This window comes from Lagopus muta, chromosome 2, assembly GCF_023343835.1.
Source record: "Lagopus muta isolate bLagMut1 chromosome 2, bLagMut1 primary, whole genome shotgun sequence".
NCBI lineage: Eukaryota > Metazoa > Chordata > Aves > Galliformes > Phasianidae > Lagopus > Lagopus muta.
Window position 1 is genome coordinate 23,100,439 of NC_064434.1, and position 17,860 is coordinate 23,118,298.

Genomic DNA, 17,860 nt, shown 5'->3' on the forward strand with positions numbered 1-17,860 from the left:
TCTGAGCCTGCTTGGATGCAAGAAACATGGATGATTTGTTCAGTCTGGGAAAGCCACCTCTACTTCTGCCCTTGTAATCTGCTTCTCTGAAAGGGTGGTCATGCACTGGAACAGGCTGTCCAAGGAGGTGGTGGAGTTACTGTCCCTGGAGTTATTCCACAAACGTGTAGATGTGGGACATGGGGATGTGGCTTAGTGAGCAATATTGGTGGTTGGTGGTCAGTTGGACTAGATGATGTTGGAGGTCTTTTCCAACCTCAATGATTCTATAATTCTACAGTCACAGAAGATTTAGGCTTAAGGTACCAGCAGTCACTGGCAGGATCAGAAATGGCCTCATATTTGAAATGAACATGAGTGAGTATACATCTGCCATGCAGTAGTGACAAAACTTCCTTTGAGAATCCATACTCCCTGTTAAAGATGTTACTTTCCCCTTCTCTATCATCTCTAACCAGCTGGTGAGAACTCAAACTGGGACTGGCAAACTCACTGCAGGCATCACCTCTCTGAGCTACGTGCACACTCTCATCTGTCCACAACACTCTCAATAAAAGCATAACCAAGGTGGCATGTGACCCATCAAATGGTGGGACCAAGATTTTCATCCTCAGCTGTGTTTTTTGAGAGATTCATATACAAACACAAGCCTGCTTTTTTACATAACATAAGGACTGCTTTTCCCACACTTGCCAAACCCTAGAGAAGCACTGTTGAGGAAGGCACTGACACTGTCCTGGTTCGTGCACGTTCAGTTCGGTCCATTCTTCACATGTATTTACTTGACTGAATCCAGAGTGGGCTAACTATGGCCTTAGGAGCATGGCCAACAATGAGCATGAGATGGCATCATCTGGGGCTGGGAGGTTGGCTGTGGGGTGCAGCTGAGGTGGGAAGCATGCATAATGAATTGCTGTGGTGGTGTAAGGGGCAAGCCCAAACAATGCCTCGAGAGACAGTTGTCAAAGAAGGACCTCTTAATTTTATGTCTCAGCCCCTCCTGGAAGAGTACAGAACAATGTCCAAGAAATGGCCAGGTCACAGGAGGGGGCCTGCTGTCACCTTTGTTTTGGCTTGTGTCTGGTGTCTCAACCAATCCTCGAATTGGAGCCAACAACTATAAATAGGGGCTAGAGGGGAACGTCCCTTTAATTTTTTTCTTTGATACTATAAATAGGGGATAGGAGATGCCAGCCTGGCCCTTTTTCTCCTCTGCTGCTAGCCCAGCTTCTCACTGCTGCTGCTTCCCTTCTTCGCTCTATGCGATGTGAAGCTCTCCATCGGCAGGCTTGGCGCTTGATCCAGGACTGGTGATCTCTTTCCTCCTTTTTATCTCTTTTTTCCCTCTCTTTCTGTTAAAGTTGTTATGTAATGTAAGGCTTACTTGAACTTCCTACAAAACTCCACAGCTTAGGCAGATATAGTTGTGAGGGGGCTGATGCATATAGGATAACTGTTTTATAGAAATCTGTTATAAAGTTGTTTTTTTTTCCTCTTATGTACAGATCTTGAGTATTTTTTCATCTTAATCTAACTAGGGTATTTGTGAACCTGGTCACCTCTCCCTCCCCTCATGGGCACGACGTGACAGGTGCAATGAGAGACAAGGCTATGAGGCTGTAGTAACCACTTGGTACCTTCTAAATAGTCTTTCACCTGTGGGCCTTGGCTCCTCTTGAGCATTTGTATGTGTGTGAAGAACCAGTTTTCTTTGGCATGGGCAATTGGGGTCAGTTTCTCTTTTTCTAGCTTTGACTTTAACACACTGGTCCCAGAGTTTGCACGTAGGAAAGTGCCCTGTGGGAGGACTCTACTGATACTATTTGTCATCTCAGTGACCTCAATTCTGAGTTGCATGTAACCATCCAGGTATCATGGTGAGAACTGAGATAGGTAGTCCTGAAAGGTTTTAATTAAAAGTGGCACTGCTTGATGCTGTGATAACAACTCACAGCAGTGAGGTGCCAGGCAGTTGCTAAATAGGGTACCTAGTGAGAAAAACATTTTAATGCAGCTTTTCTCTGCTTTAACACTATGTAGTATACTATTTGGAAGGGTTAATCCTATTCATCCACCAGTACATGGGAGAAAGAAAACTGTGAGATAATACGTCTGGTGACATGGTTGGCTTAAAAATTTTTTCCTCGTTGCAGCCATTAATACTAAGAAGTAGTAAATGTAATCTATAGCAGCTAGTATATACATCAATGCTGCGTTTTGTGCAAGGTGTCACTAGCTAAGTTGCCATTGAGTTCAAAGAAAGAGATGGTCTGTATCTCTGCAGAATTTGAACTCACGATAAGCAATTGCATGTTCTCTTCGATACAGTGAGTTGTGTCTACTGGCAAATGAGATAGCTGAGGATTGGTGCCCTGGCTGAGAGTCAGGCAAAGGAAAGGCAGCATAGTTCTCTGGTGGGGTGTGCTCAGTGATCTGAGCTGGGATTGACCCTCAGTACCCAGAATCTGCCTGTCCAGTGCTTTCACCACTGCTCTAAAAGTGATTAGGAATGGGATTTTAAGGTGTCCAGGGGCTCATTCAAATAGAACAGAAAGAATTTTAAAAGAAGGATGTGGAAGAGATTCCTGGACACTTTAAACTGCCTTTCATTTTGGTGCTTTGCCAAGTGTACAGTGACATTAATAACTTCTGGATTCCTGACAAGTGTGTGGTGTGTATTTTTTAACTCAAGGCTAGACAGTGGGGAGTGCTGAGAGAGATACGACTCAGATATTTTTGTACCTAACTGTGAGGACAAGAATTACAGCTATGATCCTAATTGAAGAGCTTGGCAGAGCTGGTGTGCTTGGAATAGGTTAATCTTCAATAGAGAATGAGGATTACATTTAACTGTTCCTAAATAGTTACAGATAAGTCAGCATGTGATCTCCTACTGTTTACAGAGAACTACTTTTCTTCCAAACGAAACTACTGAAATTGAAATATTTGCTGAACCAAAACAGATTTTTTCTCAAAAGGCTCAAACAGATGCCAAGGGATGGACATACGGTAGCCTTCTTTGTTTCCTCTGCTTAATCAGAGTAAGGACATACACTTGTAAAATTATTTCCAAAGATCTGTTATAGCAAAGATTTTCATTTTGCTAGTGGCAGTGCAAAGAATCATTTGCTTAGAACCACACAGAAGAAAGAAGGCATGTAGACATAAGGAAAAGGGTTATCAGTTCTAGTAAGTGATTTATTTGAATTTCCATGAGCACACGTGGATGAACTTTCCTTATCTTTTATGTGATGCATTATAATACTCAGTGACAGACTTAACTTTGCCCAGATTTTTGCCTCCTAAGCAAAACTAACTTAAAAAGCACACAACAACTCCGAAGGTTACGATTTATGTGATGTACAATTTCTGCGTGCTGCTGACCTCGCCTTTTCTATTGACTTCCATTCAGAAAATTGCTTTCAAAAATCAAAATAAAAATCAGGTAGTCTGATGTAATTTTCCCTCAGCCACAGTTCTTTATCTGTGACAGAGACAGTGTGGGGGGTGTGCTCAATGAAAACAGTGCTGACTGAAATCATATTAAAGAACTGATTTTGGATTACTTGTGCACATAAACACACACATATTCCCCCTGAAGGTCTCTGCCATTCCCAGCTATGCATCCAGATAGCTGTATTGCCAGCTGTGCTCTCAAGAGTCGCTGCCTTTTAATTCTGTGACCTTCTGCATCACCGAATAGCCCAGCTGCAATCACAGAGGGAAAGACTCCCTCCACTCCCTGCTGTTGACTTCTTCATGGTCTTCTCGTTCACTACCAAATAGAGAAGGAAGAATGACTATTTTTTACCTCTGCTTTCATAGCTTTGAAGACTTAAATTGTCTTGTAACTGTTTATTTTTCAAACTATGTTATTTTTATGCAATTTAGCCTTATGTGTTACCACCCCTAGCACCTTCAAAATACTCTGCTGCTCTTTTTTTTTTTTTTCCCCTGAATATTTTAAGGTTTGGCAATAGGACCATGCAGATTTCTTCAGGAATGTGGTCCAAAAACCTGGAGCTGATGGATCAATGGTTGTTACACCATTGTTACACTTTTCAGATCTGCTCAGCCTTTCTTTGTGGTTTTATTATTCCAGCAATTTCCTCTTTAAATCAGAATGCACACTCATTGGTGGGCATTTATTACTATAGTTACTGATACTACTATGTTCATTTTGACTAAAGAAATGTGAATATTAAAATAATAGATTTGGATGATAGCTTATACTGAATATCACCTGACTTTTTAAATTTTCCCATGATAAAACTGTAAAATCAAGCTTGTAAAGGAAAGCCAGATCAATGGAAATGAGATTGAAATGGGGCACACAGGGTATATTTACTGTAGTGACAGTCAGTGATGTATAGCCCTGCATATCAACTAGGCAAGTGCAGGTGAAATGCAATGTAAGTTTGGTACAGTTTCCAATCACATGGAAGGTAAATGAAGCCAGAAGGAAAGAGATCTTCCTTTGACACCATATGCTCATTCCTCACATTGTTTTCATTTTAGATATTTAAAACAAGATGTTTAAAATATTGGGCCATGTATATTCTGCATAATAAACCTTTACCAGAAAATTTCCCACTTGCCAAAGAACGCATCCAACATTTAATAATTATGGATACATTGCTATAGCTCAATTTCCAGTCTGTGTCTTCTTTTTTTTTTTTTAGCTTGGGCAAATAAATCTGTTTATAATAGGTCTGAGTAATGATTAACACATACAGAGTCCTCGTAATAAAGCTGTAGTCTGCAGGTTTCTTTTCAGATTTGTGACTGGTAACTGGAGCTATTATATCTACAGTAAATGGACTGTTACTGAAGAACAGTGAGTCTTAAAAAGGTGGCTAGAGTCAGAAGAATGTGGCTCAAAAGTCAGATCTTGCTCTTATATTGCATTGCAAGTGAAGTTTGGACGGCAAAGCGGCTTGATGCTAGAAGAAATTTGACCAAGGAACATTATTCTCTTGAAGACAGTGGTTCTGCAAAGTGGAACAGGCTGAAAAGGAGTCTATATCAGGGCAAGTCCTGCAGGATACGAGGCTGCTGCACAGGAAGGAATGATGACTGCAGCTTTAACATTGCTTCCAGAGCAGCTATATGTTACTGTGACCAGTTCTGTGCCTCAGGTCCTCCTGGCCCCATAGACTGCTGCGCTGACTACTGGGATACTTGTGAGAACACCGTTGAGCCCACCAGGTCTGATGAGCCTTGGCCACCTTCAGCATCAGGTGGGTATGGAGAAAAGGCTCAGATGGCATTAGTGCATCATGACAAAAATATGCTTGGAAGTAAAACTGCCAGTTAATCTTTAGAGTGTATGCATCCTAAAAATGTGCCTACAGATACAGGGGACAAAGGCACTGAATATGAAATCAGAGTAATAATTATGTTTGCTGCTATTTCTTTGTCTCTAGGATGTATTTTTAGAGTTGGCTAGATCCGAACTGTTGGACAGAACCACTCTTACAGCAGCTCAGTGCAGAAGTAGATGAAGGGATGTGAATAGACAGGATTTCTGGCCAACATTTTGTTCTTTTTTAGTGTTTTATTACTCAGCTTGTAGTGGAAGTTCCCCCAGGAGTACTCTAATCTCAGTCTTTTGGTTTTGTAACTAAAGATTACAGAATGGATCTACAAACATCTGGTCCTCACTTGGTTCCTGCAGAGGGTGCTAGAAGTTAGCTGGTGCTACATGTCTAGAATTGTGAATTTTAAACCTAGGCAGCTTCTTACCACGATAAATCTGGCTGAAAATATAGAGATTGTACCAAACTTTCAACAGCCTAAAACTGAAACGATAACACCATGAGCTTTAAAAATTAACTCTTTCTTCGAGGCATCTCTGCTGCTTGCAGTCCTGCAGTCAGACCACAGGCTCTTCAGGAGGCTGTGCTCTTAAGCCAGGCACACAGCCATATCTGATAAGTGGCAGCACCAAAAATGCTAAAGGCTGCAAAACAAACTTGATTTTCCAAAGTGTTTCTAATCTTCTCAAAGAACGTTGTCCAATTTGTGTAAATAAAGACATTTCTTTTGTATTTACGTAGGCTGCACTGTTGTGTATTATTTCCAGCAGACTGGGAGTTGCTCTCATTAGCTCTGCTTACGCTCTAAGCACTATTTCTGCTCCAGAGCTGAGACCTTGGGGTCTAGTTTTGCAGGCTGCTCATGGAAGGAAATCACTACAGAATCTGTGGTAGTTTGCCATGTGGGTCCCGGGACAGGTGTACCTCCGACAGGTAAAAATGTAACAGGAGGTTTAGATAAGGGAATTGGTGAGGTGAAATATTTTTATTGCCTTTTTCAATTCAACTTTTACTTCTCTTTTCACTGTTATGTAACTGTTGTACATGCCTGTCATAGATAATAATGATATTTTACCTATTTGAGCACCTTTATTTGCTCTGTAGGTGAGGTATTGTCATATTTAATTTACATCTTGCTTCTAAACAAGCTGTTGTTTTTCTGGTCCTGCTTTGTTTCTTTGTTGATGGAAAATCTTCAGCTTTCTGAAGTCTTTTTATTGGATACTTGCTATACAAACAACCTAAAGGATTAAAGGAGAGCACCAAAGCAGGCAAAATACAGCAGGAGAAAATAAAACTCAGAAGGAATATTCTAGAACTGAAGTGTCTGAGGAATAGGGAACAGAGAATGAAATTGGAAGGAAGAAATGGAGAAAAAAAGACTGAATGTCAGAAGATGAAGCAAACAATGAAGCATTTTTAGAAACACTGCAAGTGTATTGGCTAACTTTTACTAACTGAGACTGTGCTGCTGCCTTTGGCCAAGAATTGTTAAGGCACTACCAGACCACATACACCTGGAAGATTTTGATCTTCTTATTGCCTGTGGTTTAGCTCTCAGTGCTTTCCGACACATGCTGCTTTAAACAAACCAATAAACTTCAGTGCTTTGCATGGGATAGAAGGAATATCAATAAAAGGGCACAATGCTGCATTTCTGCATCCCAATTTATCCACTGCCGCGGTGCACAGCACAGTAAGCTATTGTGTGCACCCTAAGCATTCGCGTGCACCAGGCTGGGGGCCACTGCAAGGATAACTTTGTGAAACTGCTTTGACTTTGTCTTTACGAATCCAGCATTCAGTGCGCTGCAATGGCTTCCCTGTATCGTTTCAGGAGAAGATGTGCACACAGTCCTGTTATGTACGTCTTAGACACTGGACAGAAAGTCTGGATTTGGTGGTGGTGTTATTATTAGGAGAACTGTTAGAGTTTTACTTATAGAATGCACTTATTTTTTTGATCTTTCTGTTTCACTTACTCTGATGGTACTAAAAGATTTATCTGAGCCAACACACTAGATCTCACAGTGGTGATGTTACAAAAGAGACACAGATTGTGATTTCACACTGTGCAGTCCGACTCTGGCCTACAGAGTATATATGTCTGGAGACATTTGAGTTACAAAAGTAATTACACAGATGTTGGGGCAGATTAGGTGAGAATTACAGGAATTTGGGAAGATTGAACCAAGAGGCAGGTCTTGATTTATTAAGTCCACTTCCTTCCAAGCACAATCTTCATATAAGTCATCAGGATGCACCTGAAAATGAAATAATTTCCCACTTATTTCTCACTATATCTCCCAGAATATTAATATTCCAGTCTAATACCTTGATGGCTGGACAATCTGCCCTTTTTCTTATGCAGCTGATGTCTTTCAGCTTTGATATCTCTACTTTTTGACGCTGATGCTTTAGACACATTTAGAGGCAGTAAGTACTCCTGACCCTTCAAGTCCTAATTTTGCTAGGCTAAGGAACTCTGTTCTTAATCTTCAATTCCCCAGGCATACATTAGTAGAAAGTTTCTTTTGTACTTGTTCAGGTTTGCATTTTTTCTTGAGTGTGGGTGGGAGGGCTGCCAGCAGAGCTCCAGTGGGGCTTCCTCCTGCCGCTGATACAACACTTTAATACTTCCTTCCCTGGCTGTAAATGAAATATCTTGCTTGATGCCTACTTCCACCTACTGTCTGATCCTGGCACTGGGGCACTCTATGGCAAGTCATGACACCTGAGTAATTTGCCTTGGGTATTTTCTGAGAAATGTCTCTGCTGCTAGCAGAAATTGAATTAGAGCAGAAACTTCAGGCCTCACAGTGCTTGGGTGAGATATATCTCACCTATGTCTGTGCTAGTTCATGCAGTCTGCTGCATGATTAACAGGGTGAAATAGGCATTTATAATTAATGCATCATCTCTAGTCCACTTCTGCACTGTGGTATAAAATTAATTATGGCTTAGAGGTGAATATTTCTCTCATGTCAATGAAGGAGATCTTCATTTGTACCTTTAGGCTTACTAGTATCTGTAGAGGAAGCATGAAAAATACTGTCTTTCACTTAAGTAATGTATACATTACTTGCATAATATCACATACAATGCATTAAACCAATTAATTCAATAGTAGCAAGAGTTTTGAGTTAACTGACTTCAAGAACAATTTTTTTTTCACACGTCTATGTGTTATGTTGGCAGGTTGTTATAAAGATGGCCGATATTACGGAGAAGGAGCAATAATTAAAGACAACTGCAATTCCTGGTAATGTTTCAGAGAACACAAAATTGAAATTATTTTAGCATATATCATGAAATAGGAATTAATTTGCTTAGCATCCCTAAATTCATATTTAACTTAATGCTTGGAAGAGTAGTACAGTATTAAGAAATCATATAATTGTTCTACAGCCAACATAAAAGAATGGTGAAGGAGGATGGACTTCCTAATCAAATCAAATCACATGAAAACATGAGTATTAATGTCTCCCCCTCAGTGACCTAAGTTCTGTTCCTGTTCAGTATACTGGCTCTGAGTTGAAATGGTTTCATCACAGATCTGTAAACTTACCTGAATACAGAGAAAACAGGTATTATTAAAGTCTGGAGGAATATTTTTATAGCAGCTTCCTCCATTACTTTGGCAAAAGTGATCACCTCTAATTTTATTTTAAAAGGGGAGAATTTAACTTATGTAGAAAATAGATAAACTGTTTGAACACCCCATTCCCTGTCCTGGGACATCAGATGGAACAGCAGGGATGCTCTGTTGCCATCCCTGGCATTCAGCAGGTGGTCCCCTGCACCTCCAAAATCAGGACAGTCCAATGTGCTCCAGGAACATCCAAATAGGGCTTGTGCTCCATCTGCCCTGAACTTGTCTCAAGATACCTGGAGAAAGGTGTCTACAGCCATGGAGCTCCTTTCTGGTTCTCCAAAGTGGAACTTCAGCAAAAAAACTTATTTTCAGTACATCGTTCTTTTCTCCCTGGCTTGACCTCACAGAAATGGAAGCAAATTTTGTCAAAGATGAGATTTTCCACAAGCTGTAACCTTACCACCTCATTCCAATTAGGATTCATTAGGTAGTGAAGTGGCACTATGCATGATTTTGTTTTTACTGTGACATTTGTAGTTTAGGCTTTTCCTCTTCCCCATTCTTCATTCTACTGTAAAAGTACGATTCATTTTCTGCTCAATTATATTCTTGCCCTTTCAGCAAATGCATCCAAAGTAACTGGAAGTGTTCAAATGAAGTATGCCTTGTTCGCCCAGACTTGATTCACCACATCAATTCTGGAGATTACGGGTGAGAATACTTCTATTTTAAGTAAAGGTATTATAGTGCTGTAATAGTAAAGCTTTTTAATAGAAAAAATGCCAAAGTGTTGTGATCCACTTGAAAGCTCATAGCATGTAAGTGCAAATTACAAGTTACATGGTTCTCTCTGCCCCTCCCCTCCCCAATTACATCCTATGTACTACGCAATAGTAAATGTACATCTGTGAAACTTCTAAAACTAGCAAAATATAGATTTTAAAATAGAAAGATACTGAAAATCTCGTCCTAGTCCTATCTAAAATATTCTCCAAATTACTATAATTCTTTTGCTCACAAAATGCTCTTCAGAACATCTTCCTTATTCTTCACTTTAATAGTTAGGAGACACATTCATATATTTATTTATTTATTGCCCACTTTCCAGAAGGTCATTCTACATACCAGAACCATACCAGGTAGTATTGGAAGAAGGGAGAATAGGCCAAAGGGATCAAGATATCAGAACTTTGTGAGATATCAGTGGTTTTCTTGCTACCAGTTTTTATTCCTTGCAATGGAGAGCAGTGCCTTGGAAGATTGCCTGCCTAGAAGTCGAGGAGCTAAATTCACTAATGAAGTCTATGGAAGTGCTCAGGTTTCAAACCGTGACTCTGTGCTGAAACAGACTGTACTTGATGGGAGAGATTTAAACTAAGGGAGGTAGGATAGACAATTGAGTTGGGCACCAGCAGCCACAGGGTAGTTAAGGCCACCTGAGAGACTAGATTCTGCAGGTGTTTATATTCTCAGTGACTACAGGCAGGCTGAGTAACAAGGCTTCTCTTTTAGGGAGTGTGAATTCTACCTGTCTTCCACATACACAAGCAATCAAGAAATAAATGGGTAAAGAGAGCACCCTCCCCTTGACTCAGGCCTTCTCCAGTAATGCACACAATTTTAGTTTGCTCCAAATGTGTGTTCTTTTTTGTTGTGTATATGTTTTGAAGGGGCTAATGCTCGGTTCTGAGTTTGGCCTACCTTCCTCAGATAGAGCAGGGAGGGAGTACTTAAAGACAGCCCTTTCTCTGAATCTTGGTGCAGAACAGGCAGAACAGCTGGGCTTTCTGCTGCGTCAGCAGTGTCTCATAACTACTACTGGCGTTTCAGCATTTGAAGGCAATGTAACCCACTGTGTGAAGCTGTTGTCACCTGGTTTGAAGCATTATGTGAGCACAACTTCAAGACAACTTTAATTGCTTTGATCGAGCACCTTATTTTCTAGTATTTCTCTGAAGCATTGCACACTCATCTGCTGAAGGCTGATATGATGCTGACCTCAAATCACCAGTTTTCATATCGTGTTCTTCCAGCCTACATTTACCCACAGAGGAATAGCCTCATTCGTATCTAACAGAATGTCTTGAAACATAATTTGAAACATTTATTTCTGGACGTTATTTTTAGTGGTGCTCTTCTAAAGAAGGAGTAGAAGAGAAGATATTATGAACAGTGTCTCTAACCTTGCTTTGTTTGCTTGTTTTCTGTCTGTGAGGAAGATGGAAAGCTGACAACTATACTCCGTTCTGGGGCATGACACTGGAAGAAGGTTTCAGAAAGCGCTTGGGCACACTACCTCCATCTCATTCCTTGCTGAATATGAAAGCAATTCCAGTATGTATTGTGTGCTATTGATTTATTTATTTTTAATAACTTATTTTTTTGGAAAACAATGTGGACAATTATAAGATTATGATTAAGGTATTAAGGACTAAGTGCCTCCACATTGCATGTGAAAGTCCTAGAATAGTTTTCCTATCCATAGAAAGTGTGGCTATATCCATCAGTATCAAACAAGGAGGAGTAAAAGCAAGTGCTATACATTGGGAAACTGTGCACTAATATTCACTTATCAGTGTTAGAATCATAGAATGATTTGGGTTAGAAGGGACCTTAAACATCATCTAGTTCCAACCGCCACCTGCTGTGGGCAGGGAGACTTTTCATTAGACCAGGTTGCTCAAAGCCATATCCAGCCTCGCCTTGAAACCTCTAGGGATGGGGAATCCAGAGCTTTTCTGGACAACCTGTTCCAGTGTCTCACCATTCTCTGTTGAAAGAATTTCCTCCTAATAATGAATCTAAATCTCCCTTCTTTTAGTTTGAAACTAAGGAGTAAGTAGATAGATCAAAGATCTGCAAAATGCAGTAACTATAACACATTTTGGCCTTTGGTTTTTACATAGTTCAGGCAAATGATGCCATTGGAATATCTGTTGGAAGTCAGTTGTCATTGATTGTTTTATATGGATAAAGTAGATGGGATTCCAGATGGGAGGAGTTGCAGGGACAGCAGTGCTTAGCTAACAATTGGCAAGGAATATGGGAGAGAGGGAGAGGATCATGTGCAATAATTTTCACAACCTTAACTCTTTTTCTTGAAGCAAAAGACTGGCTTGCTGGAAATTATACCAAAGAGGATTGTCAGAGCCAGAAGTTGACAGAAATTGGGCTTTGGCAATCTGCCTCATGCACTCTGCTAGACTACTCTTCTCAGCCAAAGAAGGATTGATTTCATTTGAAAATGTTCTGTCAAAAAGGAAAGAAAAAAAAAAAAAAAGAAAGAAAGAAAATGGCATAACAGATTTCAGTGCAATATTTACTGTGTGGGGGAATTGGTGCAAATTGCTGTTGTTCAACATTGAGATTCAAGAAAATTTGAGTTAATTTTTACTGTTGTTTACTTTTATTCTTGAGAAATAGAGTGTAAGGCTTGTATGGCAGGAACAAAAAGTGGGTATATTGCACCTAGCTCAGAGATTGACATTTACACTGACTTCTGCCTATTCCCACGTTAGACAAGTAACATCTAGGGAAACAAGAAAAGGAAGGGTAAAATAAGATATTTTCCATATTTCCTCTCTTCTATTCAGTTTGAATTAGCTGCTCACACAGTGCTCTTTCATTATATCCAGCCCATTAATTCTTTGCTGTTAAGTTTCCTGTAGCTTCTTTGGCTGGTGCACTACTTATGGCCTTGTTTCCACAGGCTCATTTCTCAGGCACATGTTCTCCAATGCTACCTTCTTACAAAATCTGAAAGCCCTAACTCAACTATTTTTGGCCCTTCCAGAAACTTCCAGGAGCTTGAATGTATTCTCTGAAATCCAACTCCATGCATTTATCCATTTAACCCTCAAGAAGTCCTGGAAGTTGCTAGAGGCACATGCTTTGCACAGGAGCCTGAAAAATCTTTCTCACTGCTAAAAATACAAAGTAGTAACACCTTCATGACTTTTCCAGTTTCTCCAGAGCTCTGAACATACAGAAAATCAGTCTGAATTATACAGAAGCCCATCTCCAACCTATGGTTTCTCTTCAGAAGCATCAAAACTTTCTTATTCATACCCTAGGGTTTCTGTCTTGGATTGTTTTGATGTAAAAATATTTTTCTCTGAAACTTCCTGTGAAGCTTCAAAACTCTCTAATTGTGTCCTATTCTGTAGTTTTCTAGAACATCACCTCTTTAGTGTCTTTGTTCTGTCTCAGGAAATTTTCTGTCTGACACATTTTAATACTTTCCATAAATGTAAGAAAAAATACCTCCACTCATGTAAGCAAAAATTTCATCAGAAGATAATTCCATGTGAAATGGCAGTTATCAGGATTTAAATATTTACTGAGTGAAGATGTGGTAAAGCATCTCTTCATAGCTGTCCCAATATCCACTGTCACAACATGATCCAACAAGTTCATAGTGTGGATCAGGCTCACCAGGGGTAGAAGTAATTTCTTTCAATTGACAGACCAACAGCAGTCATAGGATCGACTTCTGCTTCCCCTTCCATGATTTTTTTTCTGATATTTTGTGAAGTATACCAGTACTTTTAAAAAGACCCAAGTAATAAAAACCAGGTAAGCTTTATTAAAGTGTTTCTATTAATCTTTTGTATCCAGGTGATGGCTGAGAAGAGAGTAAAAAGGCATCAATGATGAGAAATACAGGAATGAATGTTTTTTAAAAATCTCTTTTCCGAGACTGTCTTCAAACCTTAATGGTTTGGCCTTCAAGTGACCTTGTTGAGTACTAATTTACCTGCAGGCCGGGGAACTGCTTACTTACTGTACATAAAAAAGGGCTAATTAAATTTTTTTTGCATTCTCTGGGATTATTACTGTCTTTCCCATTTTGCAGGTGAGAAAACTGAGAGTCATTTGCCCGAAGTCACGTACATAGCTGATAAAAATGTCACAATTAGCGTTTGAGAGCTTTTGGCTCTAGTCAGTGCTGATCTGATTAAAAGCTGCTAGCTTTGCCAATGGAGAAAGAAAACTATAGTTCTCCATTCATTAAATGCCACACTTTCTGATTTGAAATAAAAACCATTTATTCAGCATGCTACTGTCTCAGAAATAAATGACAGCACCTGGTAACTAAGAGGTTGCTGTTTTCCATTGTGTCTTCAGGGTGCTTGAGAGAAACAGGTTTTTGTATAGAAAGGACTCTTTGCTCATTCGTGCCAGGGGAAAAAAGATTCCAGGTTGTAAAGTACTTCTGTGTTAATCATTTCATATCCAGAGCAGAGTTTTAGTTCTTAGCAGTATTTGTTTGTAGAGTATAGGTTTTTCTGTTGTTTCATTGACTGACATATCCAACTGCAAATCTGCTTTCACAACATTACTGAGTGACAGAGGTACATATCCTCTTAGGGAAAACAGAAGCTTTTTGCAGTTACTTATAGGGCTTTTAAAAACTCTGCTATTGCCTTTACAAAGGCTTGTGATGTCTTGAAAACTCCTCTTTTTCTTTTCAACACCAAAGAATAAATACAATACTGTGTTTAAAAAAAAAGAAAGAAAGAAAGAAAGAAAGGAAGGAAGAAAAAATATTGCTTTCTCTTGGAGAAAACAAAACAAAACAAAACAAAGCTATTTCATTATTCCCAAATTTGCAAATTCAGTTATCTTCAGCCTTTTTTTTCTCTGATGGACCATCTAACTCCTCTGAAGTTGGAGGTGAAGTCTAAGTATTCCTTTAAAACTCCTAACTTTCCTCTTTTGCCCAGACTGGCAAACTCTTTTAAACCTTCACACGTATTCACTGCACAGAAAACATGTGAAAGTTTAAAAGAGTTTGCCAGTCATTTTCCTGATTCCATTGTGCTGTGTAATGGTGGATTATGGAGAATACGTTGAGAAACAATTGTCTGGACTCACCATTTGTCACAGAACAACAATATTAGCTTCTCAATATTAGGGTAGCAATTACTCAGACAAAAAGCTAATGTTTCTGGCTACAGGTCAGTCCTGCATTTCATAATGGCAGGGCTGAAGGCTAATGAGGGATTTGTTCTAGGATTTACAATTTGAGGCTATTAAATACATTGGCAGTAGCTTAAGAGGTATATAAGTTAACACATTGGCTCAGACCAAAGATCTATTATGAATTTTCTTTTTCTCATCTACCTTATTCAGAATGTAAGTGGTCATTGCTCAAGATAGTGTGCTTAACAACATTTGCCAAATTTTGCTTATTTATTCTTGATATGAACAGATTATGAAACATTATTAATCTGGGATTTTGTCAATGCAATTATTCTTCAAAGTCAACCTTGTGCTTGTGCTTGCTCATGAATCACAGAATCACAGAATAACTCGAGTTGGAAGTAACCCACAAAGGCCATTGAGTCTGGCTCCTGGCTCCACACAGGAGCACTCAGAAATCAAACCTTATGTCCTAGGGTGTTGTCAAATTCTCCTTGATCTTCAGCATCCTGGGGCTGTGCCTGCAGCCTGGGGGGAACCTGTTCTCCTCTGGTGAAGGACCTTTTCCTAACACCCAACCCCATCTCCCCTGGTGAAGCTCCATGCCATCGTCTTGGGTCAGTACAACTCCCTCTGACTTCAGGAAACCATCTGCAAAAGAGACTGCAGTGACTCCATGGTTGCAGTTTCATCCATCCACATCTATAAAGCACCAGACACTTCTGCAAGGGTTGGATCTCTTAAATGCAGCTTTCTGTTGCTGGAAACTTTAGAGCTGTGGTTTTGTTTGCTTTGATGTCTACCTGGAAAGATCATTATTAATTAAGCGAGATTAAGCGAGATATTTAACTTTGCAGACTTTTTGTGTATGTCATTTGTGGCTGCAAGTCCCATATTTCTTCAAAATTTTGAAGAAATCAGAATTCTGATTGTAATTAATGAAAATATTAATATCTTAGCAAGATTAATATTACTGATTTGTTACATGTGAAGGTATAACTTTCAGATGAATATAAGTGAATTAAGCATTGGCAATATACTTTAAAAGTGAGTAATGGTATTTTGGACTCTCAGGCTGTATGTAAACTTCATAAATCTCAAATGCTTCAGAATTACTAGGTCTGGGGCATGCAGAGATGGTATCAATCCATCTGCTGTGACTGATTCCAGTTTCATAGCTGATAAAGACCTGAGGCACAAGCTTATTTTTCCCTCACCCACTTCTTCTCAACTGTTGATTTTTCTGCGGGAAGAAAATCAGCATATGCAAACTGGATGAAGATGTTACTGTTTCCCAGTGCATGCCAGAAAATCATCTGGACACAGCCAAAGTTGTAAAGTTTGATTTCCCAAGTAGTCCTAAAAGAGCTTGTAAGAACTGGGCTCAAATATTTAAATTGTCTAAGGAATAGGCATCTGATCTTGTAAGCCACACAGGCAATTCAGAATAATTGTACAGCAAGGACTTTCGGAATCAGAAGAACAAGGATAAGTAAACCAAAATAAAATAAAGGATTTTTTAATAGGATAGAAGCCTTTGTTTCCACGTGTGATCTTGCTAGTAACAAATAATTATCAGGGAGTGTTTTGTTTGGGAGCAGGATCTCATATTCTGTATATTGTGTTTTCATCTGGAATAGTTGCTCTGAGCAATTGTTTGAGACAAATTTCTAGGCTGGGTGTCCAGAGTGGCTGTGTGGCCATTCCTTTTTTCTTGTGCAGTATAAGCACTGTCCATAAAGTTATTTCATTGTTTTTAATTGTTTAGTGTTTTTGTTATGTCAAACATAGGGCAGATTATTAGCAGCTGTACCAGATGGCTCCTGCATATGTGGGTATTTGTGCAATTCTTACAGGACATAAATTAAGACAGAGAGAAAAGTATGCAAAAAATGACTGTTCAAAACATTTTTTCTGAACAGCCCATGAATTCATATCAACTCAACATCAGATTGCAAAGTAGAAAGAAAATCAGTGGTTTTCATTCTGGAATGAGAAAGTGCTGGAAATTGAAAAACCTCTGTGTAAAAGATGAATCAATGAATTTACCCTCTGCTGATTCCCCACTGGTAACTAGAATTTCCTATTTCCAGCCAAGTGGAAAGCATGTCAAGATGAATAGGGTAACATGTTCCTAACTTCATTACTGTTTGCAGCAGAATGCTTTTCCTTCCAAAAATGTCAGCTGGGTCATAATTGACGTGTTTCATAGGGAAATGTTGCTTGAGATAAAAATCAGATAAAAACTGGACAGTTTACTCAGATTGGCAGCTGTACAGCTCAGCTTTTCAGCACAGCTACTGGAGTGCCAGAAAGCCTTCAGCTCTCAGGGCACCCACAGCACCCAGGCACAGGGCAACCACCACATAAATGCTTGGCAAGTCACAGCTGCCAATGCTTGAGGCTTCCTCAATTCAAACATTATGAATATTTAAAACAAAAATGGGATCATTTTGAAGACAAAGTTAGGAAATGAAGCAGATATACATCTACTGCATTTTGTTTTAGGGAAGCTCCCTTCTGGAAGAAAAATTTCCTGAGTTTTTTTCAGCCACTTATGCATGGCCTGATTGGATTCATGATCCTTTGGACCAACGAAACTGTGGAGCATCCTGGGCATTTTCAACCGCAAGTAATAATCTTTCTTCTTTTTTTTCTTTTTTTTTCCCCTCCTTTCAAAAATATTATGTATATTAAATGTATAATGAAAACTTATGTTGAATAGTAATCAAGTAATTTGAACTTTCTGCTCAGTTTTTATTAGCAAAAATTAACAACTGAAATTGCTACACTTTTCATTCTAAGATGACCCAATTTAAGCTGTAGAGATTTTCCTTTGCTTTTCATAAGTTTTTGTATCATATGGAGACTTCTTTTGTGACAGGATGTAGGAATAAACCCACTGGTGCAGTTTATCATTAGGAATGAAGTGACTCTTACTCGTCTATATTCTTTGCTTGACTTGAATGTTTTAAAACAAGTAGATGTCATTTTTATATACATATACACATATATATCTGTG

At 39.2% G+C, this 17,860-nt stretch overlaps 1 protein-coding gene across 6 annotated transcripts in view; it reads left to right on the forward strand.

The window, feature by feature from the left end:
• Positions 1 to 1,205: 1,205 nt before the first annotated feature.
• Positions 1,206 to 17,860, forward strand: part of TINAG (tubulointerstitial nephritis antigen) — a 48,126-nt gene continuing 31,471 nt past the window's right edge. For 2 of the 6 annotated variants that reach the window (XR_007375070.1, XM_048935977.1), the window contains exons 1-5: positions 4,766 to 5,240; positions 8,517 to 8,580; positions 9,535 to 9,624; positions 11,133 to 11,247; positions 17,347 to 17,470. Coding sequence is in view for 5 of the 6 variants with exons in the window: in XM_048935977.1 (XP_048791934.1) it covers positions 4,871 to 5,240; positions 8,517 to 8,580; positions 9,535 to 9,624; positions 11,133 to 11,247; positions 17,347 to 17,470 (763 nt within the window). In the remaining variant the exon portion in view is untranslated. Of the gene's footprint in view, positions 1,374 to 3,047; positions 5,241 to 8,516; positions 8,581 to 9,534; positions 9,625 to 11,132; positions 11,248 to 17,346; positions 17,471 to 17,860 lie in introns of those variants that run through there. The other 4 variants (XM_048935976.1, XM_048935974.1, XM_048935975.1 and 1 more) reach the window with 4 other exon arrangements.